The 27,710-nt window shown below is 42.0% G+C and overlaps 1 protein-coding gene across 4 annotated transcripts in view; it reads right to left on the bottom strand.

The window, feature by feature from the left end:
- The window catches only part of LOC308322420 (uncharacterized protein), a 56,136-nt gene extending 28,852 nt beyond the window's left edge, over nt 1-27,284 (bottom strand). For 2 of the 4 annotated variants that reach the window (XM_080773683.1, XM_080773684.1), the window contains exons 1-2: nt 27,135-27,284; nt 4,093-4,178 (exon numbers count right to left, since the gene is read on the bottom strand). In XM_080773683.1, coding sequence (XP_080629809.1) covers nt 4,093-4,178; nt 27,135-27,208 — 160 coding nt within the window. In that variant the 5' untranslated portion in view covers nt 27,209-27,284. Of the gene's footprint in view, nt 1-4,092; nt 4,179-19,300; nt 20,106-23,403; nt 23,428-27,134 lie in introns of those variants that run through there. The other 2 variants (XM_080773686.1, XM_080773685.1) reach the window with 2 other exon arrangements.
- Between the last annotated feature and the right edge of the window lie 426 nt (nt 27,285-27,710).

Raw genomic sequence — 27,710 nt, 5'->3', positions numbered from 1 at the left:
AACGAATAGACCCATAAGGATCCATTTGGTTCCTTTTGAGTTATACATTTGAGTCAACCTTAACAAATAGTTCTGTAGAATGTGCATGTGCATGTCCCTGTGAAGAAACCCTTGATTGAGAGAATGAATTCATTCCTTTGACTAAACATTCCTTCTCCCAGTGTGTTTCTGTCTGGAACATAACCAGACCTAAAAAAATGTCTGGAATCTAAATTTAGGCAGGTAGTTGTGTTAAGATTCGTTACTGCCTGGGTCACTAACAGCACAACACTTCAATCCTCATCTTTACACTTCTTAGATCTTAGACATATTATCGCAAAACTATGAACAGCCCTGAACATTATTACTGGATTATTATCAAGAGTTGATTAAATGGCGCGCTACAAGCTTGTAGGTCTGCTATTTTTGAGAGAAAAAAACGACTGACATAGAAACATAGCTTTTTCAGAAAACTGTCAGGATTTAGGAGACATTTTTAGAATCTGATCTCAGGTCAAAATGGGTTAAGTGAAACGCAAACCCCCCCCCCCCCCCCCGAAAAAATGTCCACAAGAACATTTAATTTTAGATGTGGAACACAACAACATAATTATCGGAGGGTCACAAGCGCCACATGTACCCACTGAATTATGATGAGTACACGGCATGGAAGCTGTAGCATGATCTCAAGTTTAGACCATCGCCTACAGTATATCACCATTGAGGACATCTGTTCTTTAAGGCAAAGATCTCGGACAATGTCACTCTTCTGCTATAATTATTGTTTTCGTCCAACCTCATGGAGAAATGCAGGGTGTACCTTTTTCTTGCGTATGTTTGGACTATAATCATGTCAAAACCATGTGTATAATTTTCATAGGCTAAGTTACAGTCTAGATGCCCCCACATCAGTGCTGTCCCTACACAAGAAAAACAACATTAGCAATGTTTTGTGTTTTTTAAACCACCATCATTTATACTAAACAAAGTGACAATCTACAAGCAAAATCTTCACTTATAAAGAGTGACATGACCCAAAATAGGGACGCCAATATCAAAGACAATACGTCCATGAATGTGACTAAAGTATATTAGTAAGACGAGAGCAAAACTTTGAGGTCATATTTCATTTCCATTCAACATATCAAACGTATGGCTTATGGGTAACCCATTCAAGTGGTAAATTAAATGTGAAACACGTCCTCTATTGAGAAAACAAGAAGATATGTTGACAAAGACACTCCGTACAGGAGTTAGGAAACATTTTTATTAAAATCAATATAGTCTTCAGTTCATTTTGTATTCTTTTAAACGTGGGCTAACTACATTTACATTTTCAATGGGCTTCTATGGGCTGGCCTGCAGTACACCGGTCACTTCTAACGGACCTGAAGTGGGTCCGCTGTCTCATTTGGGGGGCGTGAATTTGTAGTCCCCGTGTGTCTCTATGATAATGGGGAAGGGGTTTATAGGGGAGGGGTTAGTGTACTAAAGTATTTCGATTGGACCTTTTGACTTTCAGCTTTCAGGAAGAAACCAAAAAAGGAAGACAGGGAAGACATATTCGAATATTATAACCTCACCTGGGGGTCTATTAAAGTAATGTTAACTCCATAGACACATACAAAACAGGGGGGGGGGGAAATGTAATAATAATCTGCGTGGCACACCACCTTCAATAACCTTTTCTTTTGTTTCATTTGAGTTGTTTTCACACTGCCACAGAAGAAAGATCAACTCTTTGAGAAACACCACCCAACAGTGAGCAGCCTACTGTAATGAATTGAACGCTGACCTATTTTAAGGACAATACACCATTACTCTAAAAGGTCTCTGGTGTTTCTGGGTGTTTCTTTCTAAAGGCCGTAGCCTCAGTGAAAGGTCAATTCAGATCTATAGAAATACTGCCGATAACGTCCAGCACCCCATGCACATTCATTCTCACATAAATAATATATACTACACATGTATAAAGTGCACTGTACCCACACACTTGCACAAGTAAGCACACAAATGCACACATAAGAACCACCTAAGCTGGCTCCTTTCCAGGCGAAGGAGCAGCGGTTCTACTCTGAGTCTCTCTCGTGTGACTGAACTTCTCACCCCATCTCTTAGGGAGATGCAAGCCACCCGTCAAAGAAAACTAATTTCGGCCGCTTGTATTCGCAACCTTATTCTCGTCAGTGAGCGCCTGGTGGCCAGGCTTACCACGGAGCCCGGCCGGACACAGCACGAAAAAGCAACGTGGGAACATCCTCTCCGCCACGTGGGCCCACCACCTGCATCAGGAAGCAGTGGGGTCGGGTCTTAGAGTATATATATTAATAGAGACGGCACTCGGAGGAAACCTTGAGGCGAAATGGACATAGTGGCCGAATTTGGTATTGCAGCGCTGGGCCAAACACATGAACGCGATAGTCCGTTGACTATCATTGCGCACGTCCATGATGACACGTGAACGTTGTTTCAGTGCAATGATAGTCAACGGCCAGCGCGTTCATTTGTTGTTTGGCCCAATCAATACCAGAATGCACTCTGTTCCTACCCGGAAGGAGGAGTGAAATCGCCTCATGCGCTTTTGAGCAACTTAATGCAAGCGGATGGGAGGAGAAACCCGGTGCCGTCTCCATTAATATAGACTCTAAGGGTCAGGTGCGCTGCCAGACGGGTGGCAGTGACACTGGAGTGGAGCACTGTAGACGTGCAAGGGGAATTCAGTTGTCATAGCAGCACCAGTAGAAAACACAGGGCCGCTAGTTAAGGACAGATAGCTAAAGCTAAGCATCAAGAGTATAAAAAGAAAGAAAGAAAATGAGATGCCAAATACCAAACACAGAGACTTAAATGTCTGGTCTGGATTTTTGCACTTGGATTGACTGGGATTAGCATCAAAATACTTTTCTTGGTAATACCATATATCTTTGATATACCACTGTGCTGTTCCGCTGCACTGTTGTTGTAACATTTTGTATCGTGACGTCTGCATGGAGTTGGTTTACTGTTTGTTGTGCACAGAGACACCGCGTGAAAATTTATTTTGTTTCACCATACAGTTGTGTAAGTTCAACGGACAGCATAGTTAAACTAAAGTGAAAACACAGAGGTTGTAAGCCTGTGGTTTGGATATTTCTATATAAAGAACCCAATCCCTCTTCTAGGCAGAGGAAGACACAGCTGATCCAATTAAAATGCAGCATAGCCCTCATCATGCACCCAGTTAGACATGACATGAGATAAGTAACAGGCACAGCTACTGGGTTAAAATGGACATGACCAGTCCATGGCACCGATGCCAAGGCTTGAAATCCAACTCCTGATTCTTGTACAGTACATGAAGAGATTTTAATTGTAAAGTTCATTATTGTCTGATGTTTACTGTATACTGTATAGTATACTACAGTAGTATTAATTATTTTATACATTTTGAATGTGTGCAATGGGACATTCTGCACAATGAGTAATTTAAATCCGGACTTTTATTTGTAACTTTTCCACCACTGATAGCAGGTAGGATTTAGTATCTCTGTGCTGAGCAGTATTCTATCATACTGTGCTCCCAAATCTCCCACACACTACGTGCTTCACAAGCCCAACTCTGACCTCACTATCCACCACTTCCTGGTTCTCATCACAGCCAGTAGATCCCTGTGCACGTGTGTGTGTGCGCGCGTGTGTGTGTGTGTGTGTGTGTGTGTGTGTATGTGCGTGTCTGAGCATGCATGTGTGCGCGTGTGTGAGAGATACGTGTATTGGGTGGAATGTGGAGTTGGGGTGAGCGTTGCGATTCCATGGTATGTCGCTTTTTTTGTTTTGTTTTTGGCTTTTCTGTCTTTACTGATAGATTCAACTTTCAAGTGAAGATAGACAGGAAAGAGGGAGAGAGAGAAGGGGAGAGACACGCAGCAAAGGTCGTCATGAACGGGACTCGAACACGCGGCACGCTGTCAGCCAGGCCAAAGTCTATATGTGGCACGCGCCTGGACCACTCGGCCAGCAGGCGCCCATCTGTGTCACTTCTGAGGTTAAGAATGTGTAGAATCTGTTCTCAGGTCTTGATGGGTTAGCCCTGTGCGTGTTGAAGCCACCTGTCCTGTTGTATCACATTCTCACCTGAGCATTCTTCCACAACCTCAGCAGGCTCCTGATTGGCTGTCGCATCTGGAGGTCTCGAAGCCATGTCAGCGCTGTCACCGGCGCTGAAAGAGAAAGAGAATATTTCAATTAAAGCCTTTTTCTTTCTGTGTCATGTATTAATGCTAACTGGGTAGGTGATGTGAACCAATAGTGAGTTCAAAAGTGAGTCAATATTGAATGTATTTAAAAACCCAATAAATAGAACATTAAAAAAACAAACTAAAAAGAAATACGTATTATTTTGAGTTACAATGGATAGCACAGTGGCCTAGTCGAGTCATATAAAGACTATAAAACAGTGGCTTCCCCTGCTCGGGTCATACCAAAGACGATAAAACCGCTCAGTCGCCTTGTGGTTAGAGTGTAATACTTCACTCTGAAACAAGACATCTCGAAAACTGCTTTCTGGATTGGCATGGAATTTGCTGTGTACCTTAGATATGATGATGCCATTGATGCCTACTGATTTTGGTGACCGCATGGCCTTTGCTTTTAGGCCAAGAAATACACTTGTACACAAGATATCTCAAAATCTGGAGTGGATTTTAATTGAAATGCTCCAGACCCCATAACTCTAACTGTACCTCCTTTGATGATACTTGACCAAGCTACCTGTGTGGACTGACTGTCAGATAATAACCATCATTTAAGTTCACTGCATAAAGCAACGTCACTTGTAATGATATCCAACACTACACAGACATGTCTCAAACATACTGTATGCACATCCACACACACACACACACACACACACACACACACACACACACACACACACACACACACACACACACACACACACACACACACACACACACACACACACACACACACACACACACACACACACACACACACACACACAATCCCATTTTCAATTTGCGCTGTGAAACTTCGTTCTTATGCTAGTCATGTTTATGTTACTGTTTGTAATCCAAACAATCTCAACTGTGGCATCTCAGATATGTAGTTTCCAATATTCCGCTCTACCCTGGCTGGCATCTCCTGCAAGTGAAAGTATTTGAGGCAGCAAGCCTTCAAGCTCACAGATTTCTGGCTTCAACTTTTGTTATTGCCGTGAACCTTTTCTGTGCCTGTTGTTGCACATGTCTCTCACATAACTAAAGACTGTGAGCTTCCTCTGTGTGCAGGTTTCTTAAGCCCACTAGTTCTGAGCTTTGTAGTGTTATAGTATAATTTAACTAAGTATTAGTATAGCTTGTAATAGTAGTATTCTTGCATTAGATTAGTATAACCGTAGTACTATTCTCAGTGCAGCACTGCAGCCAGAATAGACATGAAGGCAGCACATGATGTCTTGTGAGAATTCAGTTTCAAGAATTGTAACTGGTAATCAGCTGCTCCCCTACACCCAATGACCTATTCTTCAGTTTAAAATCACTGCTATGAGTATGAAGATGAATTGTTGGGGAGCGGGGTGATCTTAGTGGATATATAAAAAATGTCCACTATCATTTATTGTTATAAATGCCACACTCAAAGCCGGAGGAGGCACAAAGAGTGAAAGATTGAGACGGAGAGAAGAATAAATGACATTTTGGAGATGCAAGGTTTCCTGCAGAACACCAGTGTTTGGAAAGTGTCTTGTTATTGAGGAGAGGCAGTGTCCATTAAGAGAGTGGCTGGAGAGTTATTGTGGACAGTGTTTACAGTGACTTGTGTATTCTAGAGACACATGTAAAATGCCAAAGGCATTAGCTAGCATATATGACTGGTCAACACAAAGGTTATTAATCGTTCCTGTCATTTCACATTCAGTAGGCTTTTCATTTTGATCACTGGCCCCACTTATTCAGCAAGAGTTAACAATACATAAACAGCTAGCCAAAAGGGTTGTGGGTTGCTCTAGTCTAGTCTATGCCAGGGAAAGGCCAAGGCACAGCTTTAGTAGGGACTAAACATGGGACCTTCATTTTTGTTATGGACAACCACTCCACTGACTCCAAACATCTCCCAAGATGTTCTTGTGAAGGAGGTGTAGATTCGTCACTGCAATCACCATTCAGTATGGCAAGTTCAACTGCACTGCCCATAACCACAAAGCGGGTGGTCTCCACGATATATACTAGAAAAATCTGAATCAATATTGTCACATCGCAGTTTATAGGTGTAATGTTAAATTAGTTTTTTGTGCAAACTCCATTGTTTTTTGTTATTTTCAGGAAGCGAAAGGGGCGGCAGGACTCTTACAAAAAAAGAGAGCAAGGTTTGGTGCCGCCCAGAGCTTGGTGCGCAGGGCTGCAGCCCCTCAAGCCCTTGCATGTCACCACAGGTGCTGCGAGTGGCATAATATTTACGAAAGACCTTTGTGAGGTGCATGAGAGAATCATAGGACACTCACAACCTTAGCCACAACCTGTTCATGCCGCTTCTGCCAGGCAGACTAGGCACATTTTAAACAACAAGACTATGGGACAGTTTCCACTTGGCAGTCTTGGCAACAAAAGGGGGCATGCTCTTGGGCATAGGACGAGGCTTGACAGATACAGAGATCTCCATATCTAAGTCTAGTATTTGATATCTGCTGCAATAAACTTTGAGTTAAAGTAGAAGTTGAAGTAACAAATGTTTTCTCATGTTCTTTGTTGTATACAAGCATTTAAACTACTGCCACATGTGGCTAGAATGTATATAAAATGTACCAAAATATTTTCTCCAGCTTGAGGAATTCATATAAAAGTAAATTACTGGGTGACAAATTAAAGGATACAGAAAGTATCTTAGTAAGGTGTTGTGCCACCACGAGTCACTGGAACCGCTAAAATGCACCTTGGCATGTACTGTATTATACAAGTCTCTGCAACTCTACAAGAGGTCTGGGAAACTATTCTAACTAAATATATTCCCTCATTTGGTGTTTTGACGATGGTGTTGGAGAGTGCTGAACAACATCCACAATCAGGTTGAGATTTGGTGACTGCAAAGTCCATAGCCTTATGATTCACATCATTTTCATACTATTCAGTGACACCGCATGTTGCTTGTGTCACTGTTCAGCGTCCTTGGCATGAAATAGTTTGAGAACCACTGACATAGAAACATAGGTTTTTCAGAAAACTGTCGTGATTTAGAAGACATTTTGTAGAATCTGGTGTCAGGATTAAAGGAAGTATTAAAGTTTGATTTAATGCACTAAGATGATACTACTACTACAAAGTAAAATGATGTATTCATTTGTAACTCTGACTGAGGACTGTACTAGAAGTTTAGGGGTTGAGTGTCTTGCTCAAGGACACTTCAACACCAACTCTGCGGGAGCCCGGGATCGAACTAGGAACCTCATGTTTTTTTCCCATCTGGCTGGCGCCCCATGATAAAATGGTACAATTCTTTCCTACTTGTTTTTGTGTCTCAGAGGGCTGTGGAGACTTCCCCATGTTGGTGTCCTCCGCTTCATCTTTTGAAGGAATGGAGGAGGGAGTGAAGGTTGGGAAAGAGGAACACAAAGAGAGGGCAAACAGAAAGTGTCAGAGACGGAAGATTCAGAGGTAAAAGAGACAAACTGAAGAGTGCTGTACTTATAGGGGGGGAGAGAGAGAGAGAGAGAGAGAACATTAGAGAGTCTTAGATAAGAACAAACAGAGATGAAGAGGGAGTGAGTCCAGAGAGGTTGTGGGAAAGAGCAGCATGAAAGAAAAGAAGAGACTGTTAGATAAATAGACGGTTATTAAGAAGAGGAGACAGGCAAACTGGACAATAAGAAAAGCACTTGTGGATGAAGACGTTCTAGTGCTGACGATGAAGCCTGGTTTATTATAGGCAGTCGGTACAACGGTGTCCTGCAACACAGCAGAGGAAAACAGCCGATCTACAATGCAACACATTGTGGTCCTAAAAACTAAAAAACTAGTGACTAGTGGGACGCTATCGTACGATCATCCTAGGCAGGATAGTGGTTTTCAACTGCATATTAGTTGCTTGTCCATATGCATAACCCATAAACCTTCGAAGAGACTGTGGCCTATCCACACAAAGCATCTTTTGCACTTAAAAACGCTGGACGCTTAGAGCGTTGTTACAAGTTCTAAGTGGTGTAGCTGAAATGTTCTTCAGAAAGTCTAGCCACACATTTAGTTATCTCTTGTTTAAAGAGATAAGTGAACGCTAGAGATTTGACAGTCCATTGCAGAGGCAAAACTAAAACTGGTGAAAGCTGAAATAAACTCAGTAGCCTATTGGTCGAATGTTTTATATCAAGTTGATCCAAATAAGACATCTCATATTGAAGGACTGAGGCTTCTGGATCAGCGGAGGAATGTAGTATTATGAGATTGGTTCACAGACAATGCAATCAGCCACAACCATATAATTATCCATGGACAACGTGAAATCACTATGTGTGTGTGGGTGTGGGTGTGTGTGTGTGTGTGTGTGTGTGTGTGTGTGTGTGTGTGCATGCATGCATGCGTGCGTGCGTGCGTGTGCGTATGTGTGTGTGTGTGTGTGTTTTAACTCCATTAGGTAATAAAGGATTAGTGTGCAGTACATAGGCGCAGTACATCTGCCATCAGGGAAGTCTTGTTTAGCTGATGTAGACAACACATGCCAAATCCATCCATCCATCCATCCATGCCAGATCCATCAGCATTGTGCAGCATAGCATTCATTGCATCATGTATATTCGTAAATGAGTGACAATCTCTGTCTTTACAGATATGAATGTTGAAAAACAAAGAGACAGGCAAGAGATACAAAAAGACAAGCATACAGTGCATGGACAGAGAGAGAGAGAGAGAGAGAGAGAGAGAGAGAGAGAGAGAGAGACAGAGTGTTGAGACGTGAAGAAGGAGGTAATGAACTGATACTAGCCGACTGCTACACAGCATAAAAAAACATTGTGCGTATTGGTATCCGACTGACTGACTGACTGACTGTGAGTATGCCAGTCGATGCCATTCCAATGCCACGTAAATTATCACATGAGATTTAATTTACAATAATATTTTTAATTGATGTTGCACTCCTGTATTATATTCTTACTAATACTGTACAATTTACATTATTATTTTACTAACTTGCTAACCACGCTGCCGCACTTTGAGAACCACTGTCCTAGAGTTTATTTTATTACACAATGCTATCGGATCGGTACTACTCTGTAATGTCGGTATGGACGGAGAACATGGTACATCTCTATAATGCAGACTAGTGTTTCCAGGGTAACAACTAACAAGATGGGTGGGTAGTGGGCACTATAGGGACATCTGGTCACCTTGATGTAAAATTGTTGGTTATTTTGATCTACCACTCCCAAACACAGAGTGTAAAATTAATAAAGTGTAAAAATGGTTTACATAGATTCACAATTTCACACACACTCGTACACCGATGGCAGAGGAAACCATGCAAGGACACTTCAACACCAACTCTGCGGGAGCCCGGGATCGAACTAGGAACCTCACGTTTTTTTCCCCATCTGGCTGGCGCCCCATGATAAAATGGTACAATTCTTTCCTACTTGTTTTTGTGTCTCAGAGGAGGGCTGTGGAGACTTCTGAAACCCACCTACCATGCAGTAAAATATAATATGATATTTTTTCAAGCAGTATTACGATACATGATATTATCACAATATTCTTTCATGCGTTTTTAGGGTTATTGGTCAAGTTAATTAACAGTACAACCACCTACAAGGTAACAACTAAAAGAAAAAGCAGTAACAGAACATTTAGACCAAAATACTTGGTCTGCCACTGGTAGGCAGGTTTCTGAACTGTCCACAGTCCTCCTCTGAGACAGAGTGAATAGACAAAAATTGTACCATATAATAATGAACATTAGGGAGGACCAATTATATAAAGATAGGTTGAAAATGGGTGAATTCGTGGTTAATACTACAGTATATACTGTATAAATCATGCGACAGAGCATGATGATATCTCTTGGTACTGTACATAAAAGATAAAACATATATGATGAATGTGCTTTTTGATCGAATAAATGCTAAGAAATTGTAATAATTGATAGAAGCCCTACTAGTATAGTAGTATAATAGTAGTATAGTAGTATAATAGTGGCCATGCATAATATAAGGTCAATGGCAAATCGAGTGGCAAAGTGAGTTTAATACAATCAGATAAGACTTTTCTGTTTGGATGTATGGGCTGTCAAGGCCAGAAAGTAGTTTTTTGCCACTCAGTAGGCATTCCTGCATAACTTCCGGGTATAATGATGATGTCACGTGCATACCCTCTATTAGAACACTGCTGTTTTACATAAAGAAACAATCCAGGCCTAATGCAGTAATGTAATGTAGTAAATGTGGTCTAGTATCGTGTGGCCTGATTACATTACAGCAACAAATAGGGGACTTGTGGTGATGAATTTACTAAATTGTCCTTGCTTGTAGAACGCCAATTCAGAATATGTTCAACATATAATCTAAATATTTTTAATCAAAGAAAACATTTGAGTCAGCCTTAACTAAACTGTTGTTCCAGACCTAATCTGTGCTCATTAGTTTTAATTCTGCAAGTGCCAAAGTGACTAAACTGATTGATCATGTGATGCATTGCATACTAGCATGTTAACTACTAGAGCAGGGACTGTGCTAATCGTGTGATAAAAACCCCTGTTTTTTCCATTCCGACTCTGAGATAACCAGATTACATGAGTACAGTAAATAGGGATTTTCCGCCAGGCCGGCAGGGCATTCCAATCCCTGTACTGCTGCAGTGGATTCACAGAACAAACCATTGGCTGTTTGGGTCTGAATGGTAAAAATAGGCCTAAACCTAAGCCACGTGAACACAGTTAAGTGTGGCATGGACCGGCCCAGAGAATGAGAGCAATGCTGTAGTCTGACGTACAATCCATCACCGTAGGACCCATTCACCGGCCAGACTGGTATGTGTACGTAGCCAGGCGTTTAGATTGTTCTGAGGTATGCGGCATAGAGCCGCATCATGCCTTAGGCTTAAGAAAACAGTCTAACCAGGTACGTTAATCGTCTCCGCCAGGCCGCCAGATGGCCAAAGGCTGGACAGTCGAAGGCCGGAGAGACTATATAGCTGCTTTCTCATTTCATCAACACTGGAAGATGTCTGGGGAATCAGGTCGGGACATTGTCCGGGGTTGGCCTTTCACACACGTAGCAATGTGCAACAGGAGAGCGTTCTGTTCAGATGCTTTCACACCTGTTTGATAAGGACAGACAGACAGACAGACAGACAGACAGACAGACAGACAGACAGACAGACAGACAGACAGACAGACAGACAGACAGACACACAGACACACAGACACACAGACACACAGACACACAGACAGAGGGGTTGTTTGGTGCGAGAGAGAAAGATAAGAGCCAGAGAATGCAGACAGAGAGGGAGTCAAGATAGATTCCTCTGACAGTTGGAATGACACACATGGCCTGGTGGGATGAACCACTAAAACACAAATATAGCATTACAGTGACTTGTTGTATACAGTCAGTCACACAACGCACACTTCAACGTTTAAGTGTGTTTACAGAACATGAAGTAGGTCATGTGCAACATTTGTTTTGTCTAAACACAAACTATCTAAAGCCTGACTTATATATTGTTTTGTTTGTCAGTATAAATGAAGCATAATGCACAACCCTGATACATGTTCAAAACACCATGTGCTGATGGTTTGAATGTCCCTCATGATCTCTGTTTCTTGTCATTCCTCCATCCCGTTGCTATATGTAATGTTGCAAAAGTGGTAATGTTTGGTTTCCCATGTGGTACACCTTTGAATCCAGGTTATACATACAAAATACTACCGTCCTAATATTAATACCTTGCTTGCACACAATCCTCTCTCTCTAGCTCTCCCTACAGAGGGACAACTTTGTAAGTTGTCACCAGTGGTCATCATGTGTATATAAATTACGGAAACCTGTCTATGTCTGTCTGTATGTCTGTCCTGGCCCTGGACATCATTCTGGAACCTTTCTACTGGTTGACTTCAAACTTGGTGTTTGTGCCAAGTGGGAATTTGGACGGAACGGGACAGTGGGTACCCTCAAGTGAGCCATGCATTCTCAACTTCCCGGCTTGCATTGTTCAGAGAGAGAGAGAGAGAGAGAGAGAGAGAGAGAGAGAGAGAGAGAGAGAGAGAGAGAGAGAGAGAGAAATGAGACATTTGATTGTGAGCCAGACTAAGCCACAGAATGCTCCAAGAGTGGATTTAAGAGTTGCATTCGTTTTGATGTTTGATGGTAGTCTCTTAAGAGTAATCTATACTTTTCCATCTTCCAGTCTCTCTACATGTCTTTATATAGTAGGTTTAAATTAAATGCAATGTGTGTACCTATTAATAGCATACTGGTTAAGAGGTCTCCTTCCAGAAGCACATAGGACCTTGTTGCCCTGGGATATCTGATATTGTCTCATTACCAGCCTTTGCCTGTCAAAAATGGTGACTGGACGGACCACCCAGCACCCACTCTCCTTTTAAAAATAAAAACGGTGTAATGGTACTGCAACTGTGTCATTCTCCCACCACAGTGGATGGGATTGTCACTGGGCAGCCCACTTCATGTATTTGTCTTAAAGGTATAATCCTAAAGGTCAGATATGTTGCAGTTGCACAAAACAAGCTGATCTTGTTGACCACATACCCTAGCGTACCAATTCTGACCTTCATTTGGTAAAAAATAGCAGATCTCCGAACACATCTTGTTGTGATGCATTGGGAGCTTACAGATCGGCTGTTTTCTCCAGTTGGTGTATAGTATGCCTAATAGTAGTAATAAATATACAAGCATTAAGTGGATGCTTTGATATTTTTGAGGGCTGGAAATTGGGACAATAATCTGTTATCGGTCTTTTATACAGTGTGATGTGTAGTATTGAATGTGAGGCAAATGAACAGTCAGAGTCTGCATTTGATTATGGTTCCTATTAGTATGTTTAAGCCACGTTAAAAGGCATGAACTAGCCCACTGTCACAACATCTCGGCATTTAAATAGACCCAGCTGTTTCTCACTGTCCTGGTACTTACAGTAAGTAATGCGTCAATATTTAAACTTTAGAAAGCTAGTTTAAACTTTAGAAAGCTACCCTCTCCATATTAATGGAGCGGGTAAAAACCCAGTCCTACCACTATTTACTTAAAATAGAACATCCTGCTTTAGTACATCCTATACTCACCACATTGGGATGAGATTTCCTGTTTGGTTGATGTGGTGGTCTACAAGTTTAGTAGCTGACTCGTCCAGGTCAGATACACTGTGAGCTAAAGTTAGCTAAAAGTTTCTAGCTTCTGCTGAGCTAGTGGGTTCAAATCCAGACCGTGACCTTTCCCCACAAGCTAGCTCTCTCTCTCTCCCTCCCTCTCTCTTATCCTTTCTTGCCTCCTCCATCTTTCTGTTTCCCCCCTCTCACATTTTGTCCATGCTTAAAAGCTTGCACGAGAGTTAGAACGCTGCATGTGACCCATATTGCATTACATTTAAGTTGGAATGAAAAGGCCATATAAGGATATAGACAAAGGACAATAAGAAGAATGTGCTCAGATAACAACTCCCCTTTCAAGACATCTTCCTAATCCACCACCTCTCTGCACTCACTGCACACAATTAACAATGTAGGCAGTTGCAGGTGCTCTTATCCAGGGAAATTTACAAAATGCAAGATTAGAGTAAATGGCATGATCCCTGGTCAACAAAATATGGCAGAATAAGTGGGCAAATAAATAGAGAACAAAGAATATAATTAAGCGCTACGAAGTAACTAGGACCTGGTAAACATAAAATCTAGCATCTGGAGTTAACCACGGAATGCACCAACCTGCTCATCCTCAGTGGGGGTCCACGGACCCCCATTTGAAATTATAATTTGTGGCAGGCCTTCTTGTTTTTTGGTAAATGGTGCATTTATATAGCGCCTTTATCCAAGGCGCTTTACATAGTGCATTACATTCACCCATGCGGCGGAAGCCATGCAAGGTACCAACCAGCACATCGGGAACAATTTGGGGTTCAGTGTCTTGCCCAAGGACACTTCGACATGTAGACAGGAGGAGCCGGGATTCGAACCGCCGACCCATGGATCATTGGACGACCTGCTCTACCTCCGTCAAGAATTCTTTCAAAAGCTCACAACAGGTTGCAGAGCTTGTAGATCGGCCATTTTCAAATAGCTAACATTTATTTGGTTTGACATAGCAGGCGCAGCTCACTCCTACAGCCAGCATACAAAGAACGATGAATTGTTGTGTATTAGCTTGTCTGACACCTTTATGAGACTGAGAGAGCATCTGCAGTTACTGCACGTAGACTAGAGTCTAGTCTACATATAGTATAGTCTAGTCACTAGACTATAGCCAGAATGGTCGTTGCAGCGAGAGGCAAGCATGCAGCACCGGTCGGGAAAAACAAACAAACAAATAAATAAATAGACCCCCGCTCCGGCGCCTACGTACCCTAGTATTTACAATTTTACTACTACTACTAATTTAATTCCCGGTTTTTATCTCAATCTCACAAGAACATAAAGCATGAAGAACTACTACTCCTGAAAGTGTCTAACGGGAAGTACAGGCCAGGGCATGATGTCCAGAATACCGGAACTTCCTGTAGCCCTGCATGCATTCCCTGTACTTCTGGTTAGACACTTTCGTAGTAGTGCTTGTCCAGTCTGAGGAGGCTACTACTACTATTATGTCACTTGTGGAGTAAACAGGATATCTTATCCAAGCATTATATTTGCACTATATCTAAATAATAATTGAAGAATGAAAGAAAGTGGCTCATGTAACCACAGCTCAGCTGACAAGCACTCGTCAGATTCAGTTAAATACGTTTTGGGTTACAGATTTAGATTAGATTTAGACTATCTCGTCTGTGAGTCTGTGACCGTTCTCATTAGTTCACTAAGAAGTGTCTTTACTATTTGTTTTACTTGTACTATTCACCAACATTGTTGGTTTTTAACCACTCGAAAGTATACTATACATTGAAGGAAGCCCGTCGTGGCAGAGTGGTGCATGGCTGTCCTGAATTTGACATCACTGGTCGGCACCGTATGAAAAATGAAATCAATCATTTTAATAATGAATGGTCATAATCAAAGGCGCGATGAGTATGCCTGGTATGACGCTGTCTTCACCTGGCTACAATCACTGCTGCCATGATCACTGGAAAGCTATTGGCCCTGCGGCTGGCTGGTGATTGTGAATTGGAATTAATGCAATGAAAGGGTCCCTTTTCACCAAAAGTATGCATATGATCTAATTTAAAGAGTTAAACCGATGCTCATGACTTCACAGTGTACTTCCTCTTCTGTTATCCCCATTCCTCCCTCCATCGTATCCCTACCGTTGGCTCACCCCCACTTCAATCCAACTCCACATAGCTAAGGAGGCCACAGCCACACAACCACAGCATTTCCTCTTCAACCATTCTTCGCCTGGCCTGCAATGTGGACACATGACTAAGAGGGAAATGGTTTGCAAAGAAAAAACGCTGAACTTCCAAAACAATTCCATGTCTTTTATGCATTCACCTCCCTTGAGTCTCAGATGCGAGAACATTTTAAGAATTTAAATTTAGGGGATTGAATTGGCTTAATTGTGGATCATGATAGCTCATCCCAACTCCCACGATACATACAATTCATATCTTGTTTGGTGAAAAGTCTTTAACCCAGGCAATGTTTATTAGAACCATGCAGCATCAGTACACATGAAGACGTAAAGGGAATGCTCCCTTCCTAAGTTGCTATAGCTACATCATGGGTTCAACTCATGACTCTACTGTCACAATATACATGTGTCTCCATGGAGTACAGTTATGAGAAACTGACAAAATAATTTGTTTCCACTTCATGTTCAAGAATGCGTTTTGATCTGGATTCAAGCTGCTAAGGACATGGACCCATAGTGGACCAGGTATGCTTAAAGCAAGGAAATATGATAAATATGTCAGTTCATCATGTGAAGGGCAGAAATACGCATCCGATATAATATATTAATCCAAGTAGGAATAAGAGGTAAACAACCAGAGCTTTCTTTCTCCCCCTGCATTCAGGTTGAAATGTGTAGATGTACATAGTTGAACTACAGTCTGGGTTCAGAACAGTAGGATGGTCAGAGGCCTGAATTCAGCTCCATCTCACCTCAATCTCCTCTCCTATATATCTCATCTTTCCTCTCCTTTCTCTCCATCTCCTCACCTTCTACGCCTCTTTCCACCCCCCTTTCCCTCTCCACTCCTCTCTTCCCTTCCTTTCCTGTTCTGGCCTCCCCTCTCCTTGTCCCTCCAGATCGCTGTTTAGTAGAGTCTGTGCTCTTAGCAACAAGCCATACAAGGACTGAGAGAAAGAGACACTGAACAAACACTCCCATCACTCATCCTGGTCAGTCTACTCTGCATTCATTGTCTCCACCAGGCCGAAGGCATGGAGAGAGAGTATGTTTTGCACTTTGTCCGTCCGTCCGTGTGTGTGTGTGTGTGTGTGTGTGTGTGTGTCCGTTACCAGCTAATCTCCGGCACTGTTACCCCGGCCGATGCCAAATTTTGCACACACACTCCCTGGATACCAACGATGCCCCAAATTTTCCAGAACGGCCTGTTATAGCGCCACCAGGGGGCCGACTTTTGAAAGAAAAAAATTGCTATTACTCCTCCAGATTCAAATCCCGCAAATCGGTACACAGTAACTCTATAGTCATGTGTTCAAGACGCCCGTTTGATATTTCATATTCCATCCTAATTGGCTAACATTGGCTTTCAAAGTTTGCAGGATTGGCCCATTTTGAACAAAAAGCCTAAAATCATGAACGCAGCATGCAATTTATGTAAAATCTTTCACAGACTTTCTTACTAGGCTGAGGAATGTATCCCACCCTTTTCACATTAGCCTGTTATAGCGCCACCAACAGGTGGATTTTTGCAAAACACACTATAGTTTATAGTATAAACCAGGCTGTTGCTTTGAAGAAGAAACACTTAAAATGTATATTTGAAAGTGTTCTCAAAATAGGGATGCCAGGTTTTAAGGTTAAAGTACGAAACCGCTGGCCATGGGCATGTTTAGCCCATGATACTTCACATCATGGCAAACCACCAACGTATGAAAATCAAGAGATGTGAAACTTGCTTGAGGTAGTCAAGTTATGTTATCATTGCATTTTAAAATGTGGAATGCTTTGAAGAGTCTGGCTGAAATGTATTGCCGTCACAACCACAGTACCACACCCACTGCCTCGTTCCAGAGATCTTCAGGTGCTAATCAGTCCTACATTCCTTCTCAACCCAACTTCCTTCCCCTCAGCCAATGCAGCCACTGAGCATACCCCTCACCTGTCCCTCATTAGCTCTGCTTGTAATCATCCAATCACATTCAGTTTTCACGCCCTTTCACGCCCTTCTTTACACATGTAAACATGTGAAGTGACAATAGAGATAATTCTGATTCTGAATAGAACAGCTCGGTTGTTGAGTGTCTGAACGTTGGTGACAACAATGACGGAGTAACCAAAATGCGATGGTTACAACTTGTCTGGTACACAGTGACAGTGTTCAACACGTATCTGTCTACATCTATCTACGTAACAAAACAGGTTTATAATGTTTATACATTACATGTATAAACTTGTTTATACATAACATGAATAAACACTCATTTTCATTAATTTTAAAAGATGAAAAAAATTCGCAAAAAGTATAATATGCACTCTGGGCGTACATAAATTAACTGATATCAGAGCAGAGCACTCTATGACATCAAAACCAGGTCAAAGCATATTGTCACAGCATATTTCCAAACACACCAAGTATCTAGCCATTCTGTCTGTAGTTCTCCATTGTCATTTTTAAAACATGCATAACTCATTAACCTCCCAATAATAACAATAATACATTATTGAAAAATAGATGCTGTATAATATATATACAATCACTTCCAAACATGTACTTACATTTTATATTACAGTTACATTACATACATATTATACTTTAGGGATTTGGGTTGTTATAGAGAGTGATTTATAAATGAGTTATCAGACAGGGCGGTAATTCAAGTATGTTGCGGTAAAGCTTGAACCCTCTTGTGTCAAATTGTCTGTTCCGTTCACTTCAACCTGTTAATGTCGACACAACAAACAGGGATGGAGACTTTTCTAGAGGGGATTAAGCATGATTTATACTTTGTTGAGTGCCGAATGATGTCGCACACGGAATATAGCTTATCTACAAGCTTGCAAGCCGTCACCATGCAATGTGTTGTGAGGAAGTTTAAAGACTCCCCATCTCTCTCTCACACACACACACACACACACACACACACACACACACACACACACACACACACACCCTTGCAGTTTGGGTAATGGGGATGGGCTGTGTGTGTGTATGTGTGTGCATATGCGTGCACGTGTGTGTTTAACAGAAGAATAGATCCCTGTTAGTCTTGGTCTCTGAGTCCACTCAGAAAACAAATAGTTCAGTGTCTCTCCGAACATCTCTCTTTCTCCATTTTTCACGCTATCCCTTCACTCTTACATTTATCTTGGCTTTCTCTCTCCCTATGAACAGAGCATACCACAAATGCCTGTATTGTTGCAATGTCTTGAGACATAAAACACACAGCAGGAGAAAGAGGGTATCATTGCATCCAACTCTACAGATACAGCTCTGCTACTTCAAGAAAAAATACAAACTGCATAATTACAGTACAAGGACCAAAGTCACACAACTAGTATAGTACGGTAGTTATTTTAGTCAATAGAGGCTTCAATTAGAAGTCATCTTCACACATCGCCTCTCAGGCTGTTTTCTAAGGAGAATAAAGAAAGAATAACGCAATAATAATTGCATGAGTGTCAAACATTACCCATGATTTTACACTCTGTATTAGGGATGTATCGATGAGACATTTTGGCCGATATCCGATATAATTAATTGCTGTTATGGCCGATAACCGATATAACTGATGTCCATATGATCTCATTCATTATTAAAAAATATATAATTATTTTGGCCATTCTGAAAGAAAGCTTATCTCTGCTCATCTGAATTAAAAAATGTTCCAACTTGTTTCGAAAGCTTCCCCAGAAAACATTGATTTTATTTGCAGCCTTCATCATAACAAAAGGCTTTTTCATTTTTTCCCCCATCATAATAATTATAAATCTCTCCCATCACTACTCTGTATAACTGACTGTGGAACAAACACATGGCCATGGACTTACTTCCTGCCTCTGAAGCATCCGTAGATCCCAGCCATGCTGTTACTGGAGGACAGATAATTCTCTTATGGAAATCCAAAGCTCTGATGATTCTTTGTGCTCTCTCGCTCTCCAAGACAAGGTGATGTCCTCCCTCCTGGTCTATCCAAAGTGTGTAGAAAACACTATAATGCAACGCACTGTGGTAGTGTCCTTTGAGATGAGACAAGAGCGAAGATGCCACTCCAATGTCCTTTTCTTTTAGTTGTATTTATATTTAGAGAAGACACCTCTGTCTTCTAAGTCAAGCCATCCTCTTGCACAGTGACTCTCAAGTGGTTTCACAGCAGGACCCTGACGATGCGTCTGTGCGTCAAAAAACCTTGGGTTCTGCACCACGCTCCTCTCTTAAAAGTGCTTCCACTGAGACCTTCCTCAGAACACCTTACAGCCCATTACTGGGCACTGGGCTCACTGTTCTGACAGCCTTTGTCAGCGCAGGGTAGGATACAGCGTACAACTCCTGTGGAAAGCAGTGGAGGCACAGGAAGCCAGCCTCAACTTCTTCCACATTCAAATGCACACACAATCCCAAGGAGAGGAGCCAAGAAAGGATTAACACAAAGAAGAAAGGAAACCCTACAAATAAAGACTCGCTGACTCCCTAGCCAGCCTAGCCATAAACTTTGCTGAGAATTGCAGCCCAAGAGTCGTCCACATTCTGAGAGAACACTCCATACACAAGAACTCAGCTGGATGCAAAAGTAAAGGACTCTAGAACTGTCTACTGTGAATAATTGACTGACTGACCGACTGGCTGCTGCATGTCTCTCTGCTTTCCTCCAAGCCACTGGTGGTACAGTATGCTGAAGAGGGCGGGATAGGGAGAAAGAGGAGGGACCATAGCGGGAGGCAAGTGTGAAGAAATCGCTGCCAGATGCAGTTCTCACCCTCCCACCTAGCCCTACACACACACACACACACACACACACACACACACGTCACACTATCTCTCTCGCCCCTCTCAGTATGGAGCCTAGAAGTTGTGCGACAGCCTGTCGAAGCTAATCACTATTAAGTGGTAGTAGGCTTAACTACGAGCCGAGGCTTCAGCTTGTGTGTGTGTGTGTGTGTGTGTGTGTGTGTGTGTGTGTGTGTGTGTGTGTGTGTGTGTGTGTGTGTGTGTGTGTGTGTGCGTGCGTGTTTGTGCGGCGGACATAAGGGCTGATCCCAGCTGAGGTTCCCACCCACAGACACATGTATACGTATGTTGAAACATACACAAATTACACACATGATGTGTCAACACAGATAGTATCTAAATACCTCATTTATACTATGTACGACGGTGTCACTCACTCAAAATAACGGATATGAAAATCTGTTATTTTTCAGAAAGCAATGTGGTCATACAATAAAGTACAGATTAGCCTTAAATACAGGTAAGTGTAATGAAGTTAGTTTAGTTCACTCACCACAGAAGAGGTCTCCAATAAAATGAATTAACATTAAACTCACTGATCAATCTGATAACATAAACCTATAGTTAGAGTACAACAGGATTCACACATGGATTATGGACTTTACTTTTTATGGGTTAACTTGTTGGATAACACGATTACGGTGGGACAGGAAATCAAAACAGGTTGTCATGAATTGCTTCAACTTGCTCGTTGACTCTTTGTGGGCCAAAAATCATATTAGTAGTAGCCGGATATGGGTGTGTTTGCTGGCCGCTGCTTACGTTACACCAAGCAATTGATCATCAAGGTAGACACGTACTATCTTCCTGGAAACAATTTCTCAATCCCAACATGCTAAAACCAGTGTCACTGGCCTCTGTGTGGGACTGTGTACTGTGTTCCTGGTTGTGTGTCTTTCTGTGTGATTCATTTATCACTTCAGACATGCTGAAACTCATCTAAGTTGCCCAATTCTCCAGTGTGTGTGTGTGTGTGTGTGTGTGTGTGTGTGTGTGTGTGTGTGCATGTGTGTGTGCGCGTGTGCGTGTGTGTGTGTGCCAGTGTAAACATTTATATAAAGTCAATGGTGTAAACAAAGACAGCCTAAGAATTGGTTCCAGAGTTCAGCAGCTCCATTTCAACAGAACAATCTCTCTCCCCCTCTCTCCACACACACACACACACACACACACACATGCACACGCACACACAGTTAAATTGATTTAGCTAAACAGTGCCGGGAACCAGGATGCTGAGATTTCACACCCAAACTCACTCCATCTTTAACTTGAATGAATAAAATGACTACCTTTGGAAATAAAGTGCTGAAAACTATAATATGACAAATGTAAAAATAAATAAAAAGAAAAACTGTTGTCAAGTGATTTAAAACCACACAGGCTTTGGTTGATTTAATTTACCTTCTGCAAATCCCTTCATCAAAGCAGAAAAGCCAAGGGAAACAGATCTAGTGTTGAATACCACAGATTTCCTCTAACCAGGGTGACTTAAAATGAGTGACGCATTGTTTTGTGGGGGATTGAACCAGAGATTTTGTGGGGATTGAACCAGGGACTAAATAAATAGAGGCATGAGAGTTCCAGGTGAAGGTGGTTATGATTGAAACAGGAGAATGTTTGTTTCCTGTTTTCAAGAGATACAACAGAACTGATGAATGAATTTAGGATTTTCTGAGAGTTTAAATGTTTTTGTGAGAATCTACGCAGTTACCAACACGACCACTCCAATAGTATGCACGCATGATAGAAATGATTCCATTCTGGAAATAACAAGACAACAAGTCCCACTAGTGGCCCCTAGAGGCTGTGTTGCTCCTTACATCCAACTCATAGAGCCCCATGTTCTTACCAGTGGAACTACGGTACAAATACAATTAAATTGAGCAAACTGGGTCGCCCGCTGGCCAAGTGGTCCAGGCGCATGCCACATATAGGCTCTGGCCTGACAGCGCATTGCGTGTTCGAGTCCCGTTCATGACGACCTTTGCTGCGTGTCTCTCCTTGATACTCTAGTGCCGGAGCAAAGGCCATGGGCTCACCAACATCAGTAGGATCCATCGTCCCAGGAGATCATGTGCTATGCAAGTTTCCAGGCAATCCGCTGATTATATGTTGATCTTGTGTGCAAAATGGCCTAATGGTGGTATTTTGTCATCACTTTGCACCCACATTATTTTCAATTCATCATTATCTATGCATTACCGCAGCATTTAAAACTGGGAAAGCATTTAGCTACATGTATATAAATAGCACATTGGTTGGCTATTCAAAAATAGCAGATATACAAGCTCATAGCATGCCACTTTGTGTCACACTATGAGCTTGTAGATCTGTTATTTAAATAACAATCATGAACATTTGTGCAAATCATATATTTATATACACACTCAAATCTTTGCTTCTGGTGGTCCCTAGAACAGGGTCTGCGATCAAATACATGCTACTGGATATGAAAAGGTTTGAGAACCACTAATATACAGTACTACTAACATACATTTTTCAGAAAACTGTGGATTTGGAAGACATGATAAAAAAAAAGAAGTAAAAAAATAAATCTGCAACGCACACTGAGGTGCTGCTCATGTGAAACCAGCCAATCCAATCCAATCACAACTGGTGCATGGTTGCCACACACTGGAGAAGCCAGTGGTTTGACAGTAGTGCTACACAAAACAGTTGAGAATATTACACCAATGAGACATTCTCTATCTTGTGTAGGCATGCTGCTTGGAATTCTAGGCCCCGGGGCCCAGGATAACACGACAAACTGGACTCTCAGTCAATATTTAATATTATATACAGTATAACCATCTATGGTTATATCTATACATCTTTTCAACAGAATGAGCCATTTTCATGTTGCGTCACGTGATGGCAATAATTGTGCTCCAGGTGTGAGTCAGATACATGGAGACAACTAACACTGACAGTGGTTCAGAATTCTGGCTCAGAGGACCTAGAGACTGCAAAGCAAATGTAGGGCATTTACATTGTTAATGTTTAGTTGGTCCACTGCAAAATAAAAAAAATATATAATCTTGGACAATGGGCATTCACACGTGTTATGCATGTGAACGGTGCGCGTGCGAGCATGAATAAGTGTGCTTGTGTGTGTGCATATGTGCATGCGTGTGCGCATACGTACATTCATCAATCATACACTGTTCTGTTTATAGAACCAAGAGGAATGTCGGTCAGTTTCCCCCCAAAGAAGAAGAAAAAAAAATGATGTTGGTATTTCCTGAAACAGCCCGAGTCTAGCCCTACTGAAACACAGACTGAGCGAGAGAAGAGAGGGAAGCAGATACAGAGAGAGAGAATGAAACTGGAGACAGACGAGGGTGGGAGGTATAGTGAGTGAGAAGACTGAGAATAGTGAAGAGACAGAGGCAAATGGAGAGACAGAAAGCTTGGAGATACAGTAATGTAGAAAGTGCAGCAACGAGAGAGAGAGAGAGAGAGAGAGGTTAGATAGATAAAAACATGATGACGGAAACTATTAGTCTAAATGCAATAAATGTCAGACTGATAGAAATTAGACAGGGAGGGGAAGAGTCAAAGTGAGACAGATATACCAACTGGTGTCTGATTGTCTGTCATCACAAGCTCTCTTTTTCCTATCAATAATAACAATACCTTCATCATCATCATTCAGCATCATCATCTGCTTATTGCTTTCCAAGTACTCCAAGATGCTCTATGGGACAACAGAGCCAACCATCCCTTTATGTGTAAATGATAGAACTAACTACTAATAATGGTCAGTCAATGGCTTCCATCACGCGGCTTCATTTCTAGTGGTTAGATCTCTGGGCGAGCGAGAGGCCCCATTTTCCCTTCTCTCAATCTCTCTCTCCTCTTTTCATCCCCCTTCCCTTCTAATTCACTATACTACTCTCTCTCTCTCTCTCTCTCTCTCTCTCTCTCGCTCTCTGATTTGCGGTTTCTGAACGTGCAGAAGAAATGCATCTCACCTTCTTTCCGTCTGCCTATTTTTGCAGTTTGAACTTATGTTCTGCAAGACAACAAGACGTACACCATGTAAATGTGCTAGAAAATTCAGCGAACACACAAACAAAACACAACGCTTTAGTCAAAAAATAGGGGTGGTGGGGGGGGGGAGTCACTCTACTTGAGTGCAGAATTCCACCTAACATCTGGAAGTGATCTTCAGAGTGTGTGTGTCTCTCTCTCTCTCTCCCCTTCTATGTTGTAATGTGAATAGCTCTGTAATAATACCCCTGCTCTGAGCCTACCACACTGGGTCCTGTGCATGTGAGAGGGGGGGGGGGGGGGTAAGAGAGAGAGAGTTAGTTAGAGAGAGAGAGAGAACTACAGTTTTTCTCCTCAGTGCACAGATGCAGACTCCTCTTTCCTCCTCCTCCACTCTTTCTCTCTCCTTTATTACATCTCAATGTATCCCTCCTTTCTCTCTCTCTCTCTACCAGTACTACATATAAATACATCTCTCTCTGCCATCGTGTGTCTGTCAACATGTCCTTTCCACCATGTCACATCTACTTCTACTAAAGTTTACAAGGTAATAAAAAGGGAAACTGCTTTCTTCAACATCACTTTTACCTACAGCCAGGCAGGGTGTGCACTCATGCTGAGAGAGAGCGCTGCTATTCTCAAGCCTGATTCATGCTTTGGTAAAGGCTGGTGGCTCTAAGAATAGCAGATATACAAGCTCACAACACATTGCTTGCAGATCGCTTAGTTTCAGACAGTGCCGACAACATCATATGGGGCATTATAAATTAAGCATCTCTTTACATGCCGGAGGACTGACTCATCATCATTCATGTCATCAAGATAAAGCTGCATGCACAGGTCAGTTGATTGTGTTTCACAAAAGAGAGCACACTGTACCTCCATTCTCCATAGCTATGTACATGCACGTGAATGCCTGCACACACACACACACACACACACACACTGATTGTGTGTGTGCAACTGTGCATACATCGTTTTGTGTGGTATTGGCGTTTGTTGCCTTAACGACAGGCGACCTAATCAGCTTTATTATCAGCTGACTGACAGTCAGACCGTCAGCAGGTCACACACACACACACACACACACACACACACACACACACACTTTACAGGTTGGTTTGACTGTCGTAAGTCAACTCGAATAAAAAAAAATTAATCAATTTATTTCTATTTGTTCTCTTTTTGCAATTCTTTCTCCATCTCACGAATGAACCATTAATCAATTAGATTATCAGCTGCGATGCCCTCCATCAACCCTATGTACTCTGACTCTACTTGAAAGAGAGATCAGGTGCAGTCTTTTTATGGCATGGCTCTGCAGGAGGTTAGTGTGTGACTGTGTGTGTGTGTGTGTGTGTGTGTGTGTGTGTGTGTGTGTGTGTGTGTGTGACTGTGTGTGTGTGTGTCACAAACCACTGAACCAATCAATGCCAAATGTCCTGTGCACATACTGTACAAATCAATTTACTATGAAGATGAGGACAGTCAACAACATCGAAGCGCAATACTTTATCCACACAACACTTTATCCAAACACTTTGTTGTCAAGCATAAGGTTTATGCCAGTGGTCCGAGAGGATCTTACAAATGGGCCCCCAAATTACACAATACAAATATTTTAATGATAATATAATAAGGGGGGGGAGTAATATAGAAAGATGTCATGGTATTTTGTATTTACAGCATTGAAAAATGACTTTGGGAACAAGATTGATTGGTCATTAAAATAGCCTAAACATGCTCTGAAAATGCACTGGCCGGCCCATCTGACTTGATACGGTAGCTTGAGCCATTCAGCTGCTGTGATCAGATCAGTGGCCGGCGAACGCTTTGGAGATTTTCAAGTGGGCCCTGGTGGTCCTTCAAAGGTTGAGAACCACTGAGTTTCTACAACACATTTGCATTGGCACTTGATCAATGACAATCCAACTGCATCAAACAATGACTGGAGTGGAGTCAGTGGACTACTGTTGAAATATAGGCCACCATGCAGAGACATAACTGGGGATTATAAAAAAATATTAAAATATTAAAAAATATATATTCAGACAGACTATAGAGTAGTCTGAGATCATTCTATCGCCATGGAGTCAACAGTCAAGTGTCTGTGTTAGGGATTAGAGTGGAAGACAGACCTTAATCTTGGCTGTCCTTGACCTGACTATCCATCAACAGTCATACACAACGTGTGTGTGTGTGTGTGTGTGTGTGTGTGTGTGTGTGTCAGGGAATTGTCAATGCATAGCTTTTGACAGATAGACAGAATGCCCGCAGGGAAAAGATAATCAATATTTCACTTCACCCAGTCTATAAAAAAATAAAAAATAAATCAATAAAAATATGGGCTAGCCTAAATCTACGACTACTAGATAATATATACTAGACAACCCAGAGTTCAAATAACATGATTGACAGTGGGGACCTCCCGGACCTGGCAGCCTATAGCTGCCTGGCAGGGATCTATAAAGTTTATGATGCATGGTCTCATCATTCTCATGGCAATCAAAAATTAATCAAAAAGGCTTAGTCAGGGACCAGGGTAGGGTACAAAATCAATGGGGATAATAACCCAGTGCCTACAAGACATGAACAAATGTTGGATTGGATCCCATTGGGCAAAACACACTCATGCATTTGCACCATCATGTTCAATGAGAGTCGTCGTCTAGACTCTAGACAGAGGACTTTTTCTCTCTAGTCTACTTTGTCGGACGGTCAATGAAACGAAAGCAAAACACAGCACAGTGAGCAGAGCACACTATTGATTATCAATCAAAGCACACATGTTCTCGATCGATAAGGCAGCATTCGGCTCTAAACAAAGTTCAATTTCGCAGAGATTTAGATACTTTTTCAACGTGGAAAGGTGGCAGTACTTACCAGGTCTGCTCCTCTAGGCCTATTTCAAACGGTCTCAGGGTGAAGTCATCCCTCAGTGACTGAAACCAAGCCATCAGTGATGTTAGTATAGTGGAGCTGGCTAATCATTAGATTATTTCTCTCTGCAGCCTGGCCGTCCGTGGCGTCTCGTTCTCCCATGTAACGTTCATCCGTGCCTGTAAAACTCGTAAAGTGTAAATCTCTGTACTTTTGCGTTTCATGCGCAAGGGGGACACTTAACTCGATCATACGCACTTGTAAAAGACAACGACCTGAAACGACATGTTTGAAAAATATCTAGGGGTCAGAAATGTGCCTACTGAAACGTCTGTTAACCGATATCTTGTTGTTTCTGTTTCAGGCAATAAATAGCATTTTTTTTCCGGGACCGAAAATGTGAACTAGTCTAGATGTTCCACACTGCTGTGGAGTTTAGTAGCTGCACGAACGCACCGTGAGTGAGTGCATAGTTAGTAGCACCGCCCAACTGACCTCAGATCAGATAAGTAGCCTAATTGACAAGTCTCTAAGTCTTTATGTTATCTAACAACTAACAAGTGAGAACCTATCTGCTAA

Source organism: Protomyctophum bolini (assembly GCF_963924005.1).
Source record: "Protomyctophum bolini genome assembly, chromosome: 10".
Lineage (NCBI taxonomy): Eukaryota > Metazoa > Chordata > Actinopteri > Myctophiformes > Myctophidae > Protomyctophum > Protomyctophum bolini.
This window is presented reverse-complemented; position numbering and strand designations above follow the sequence as displayed.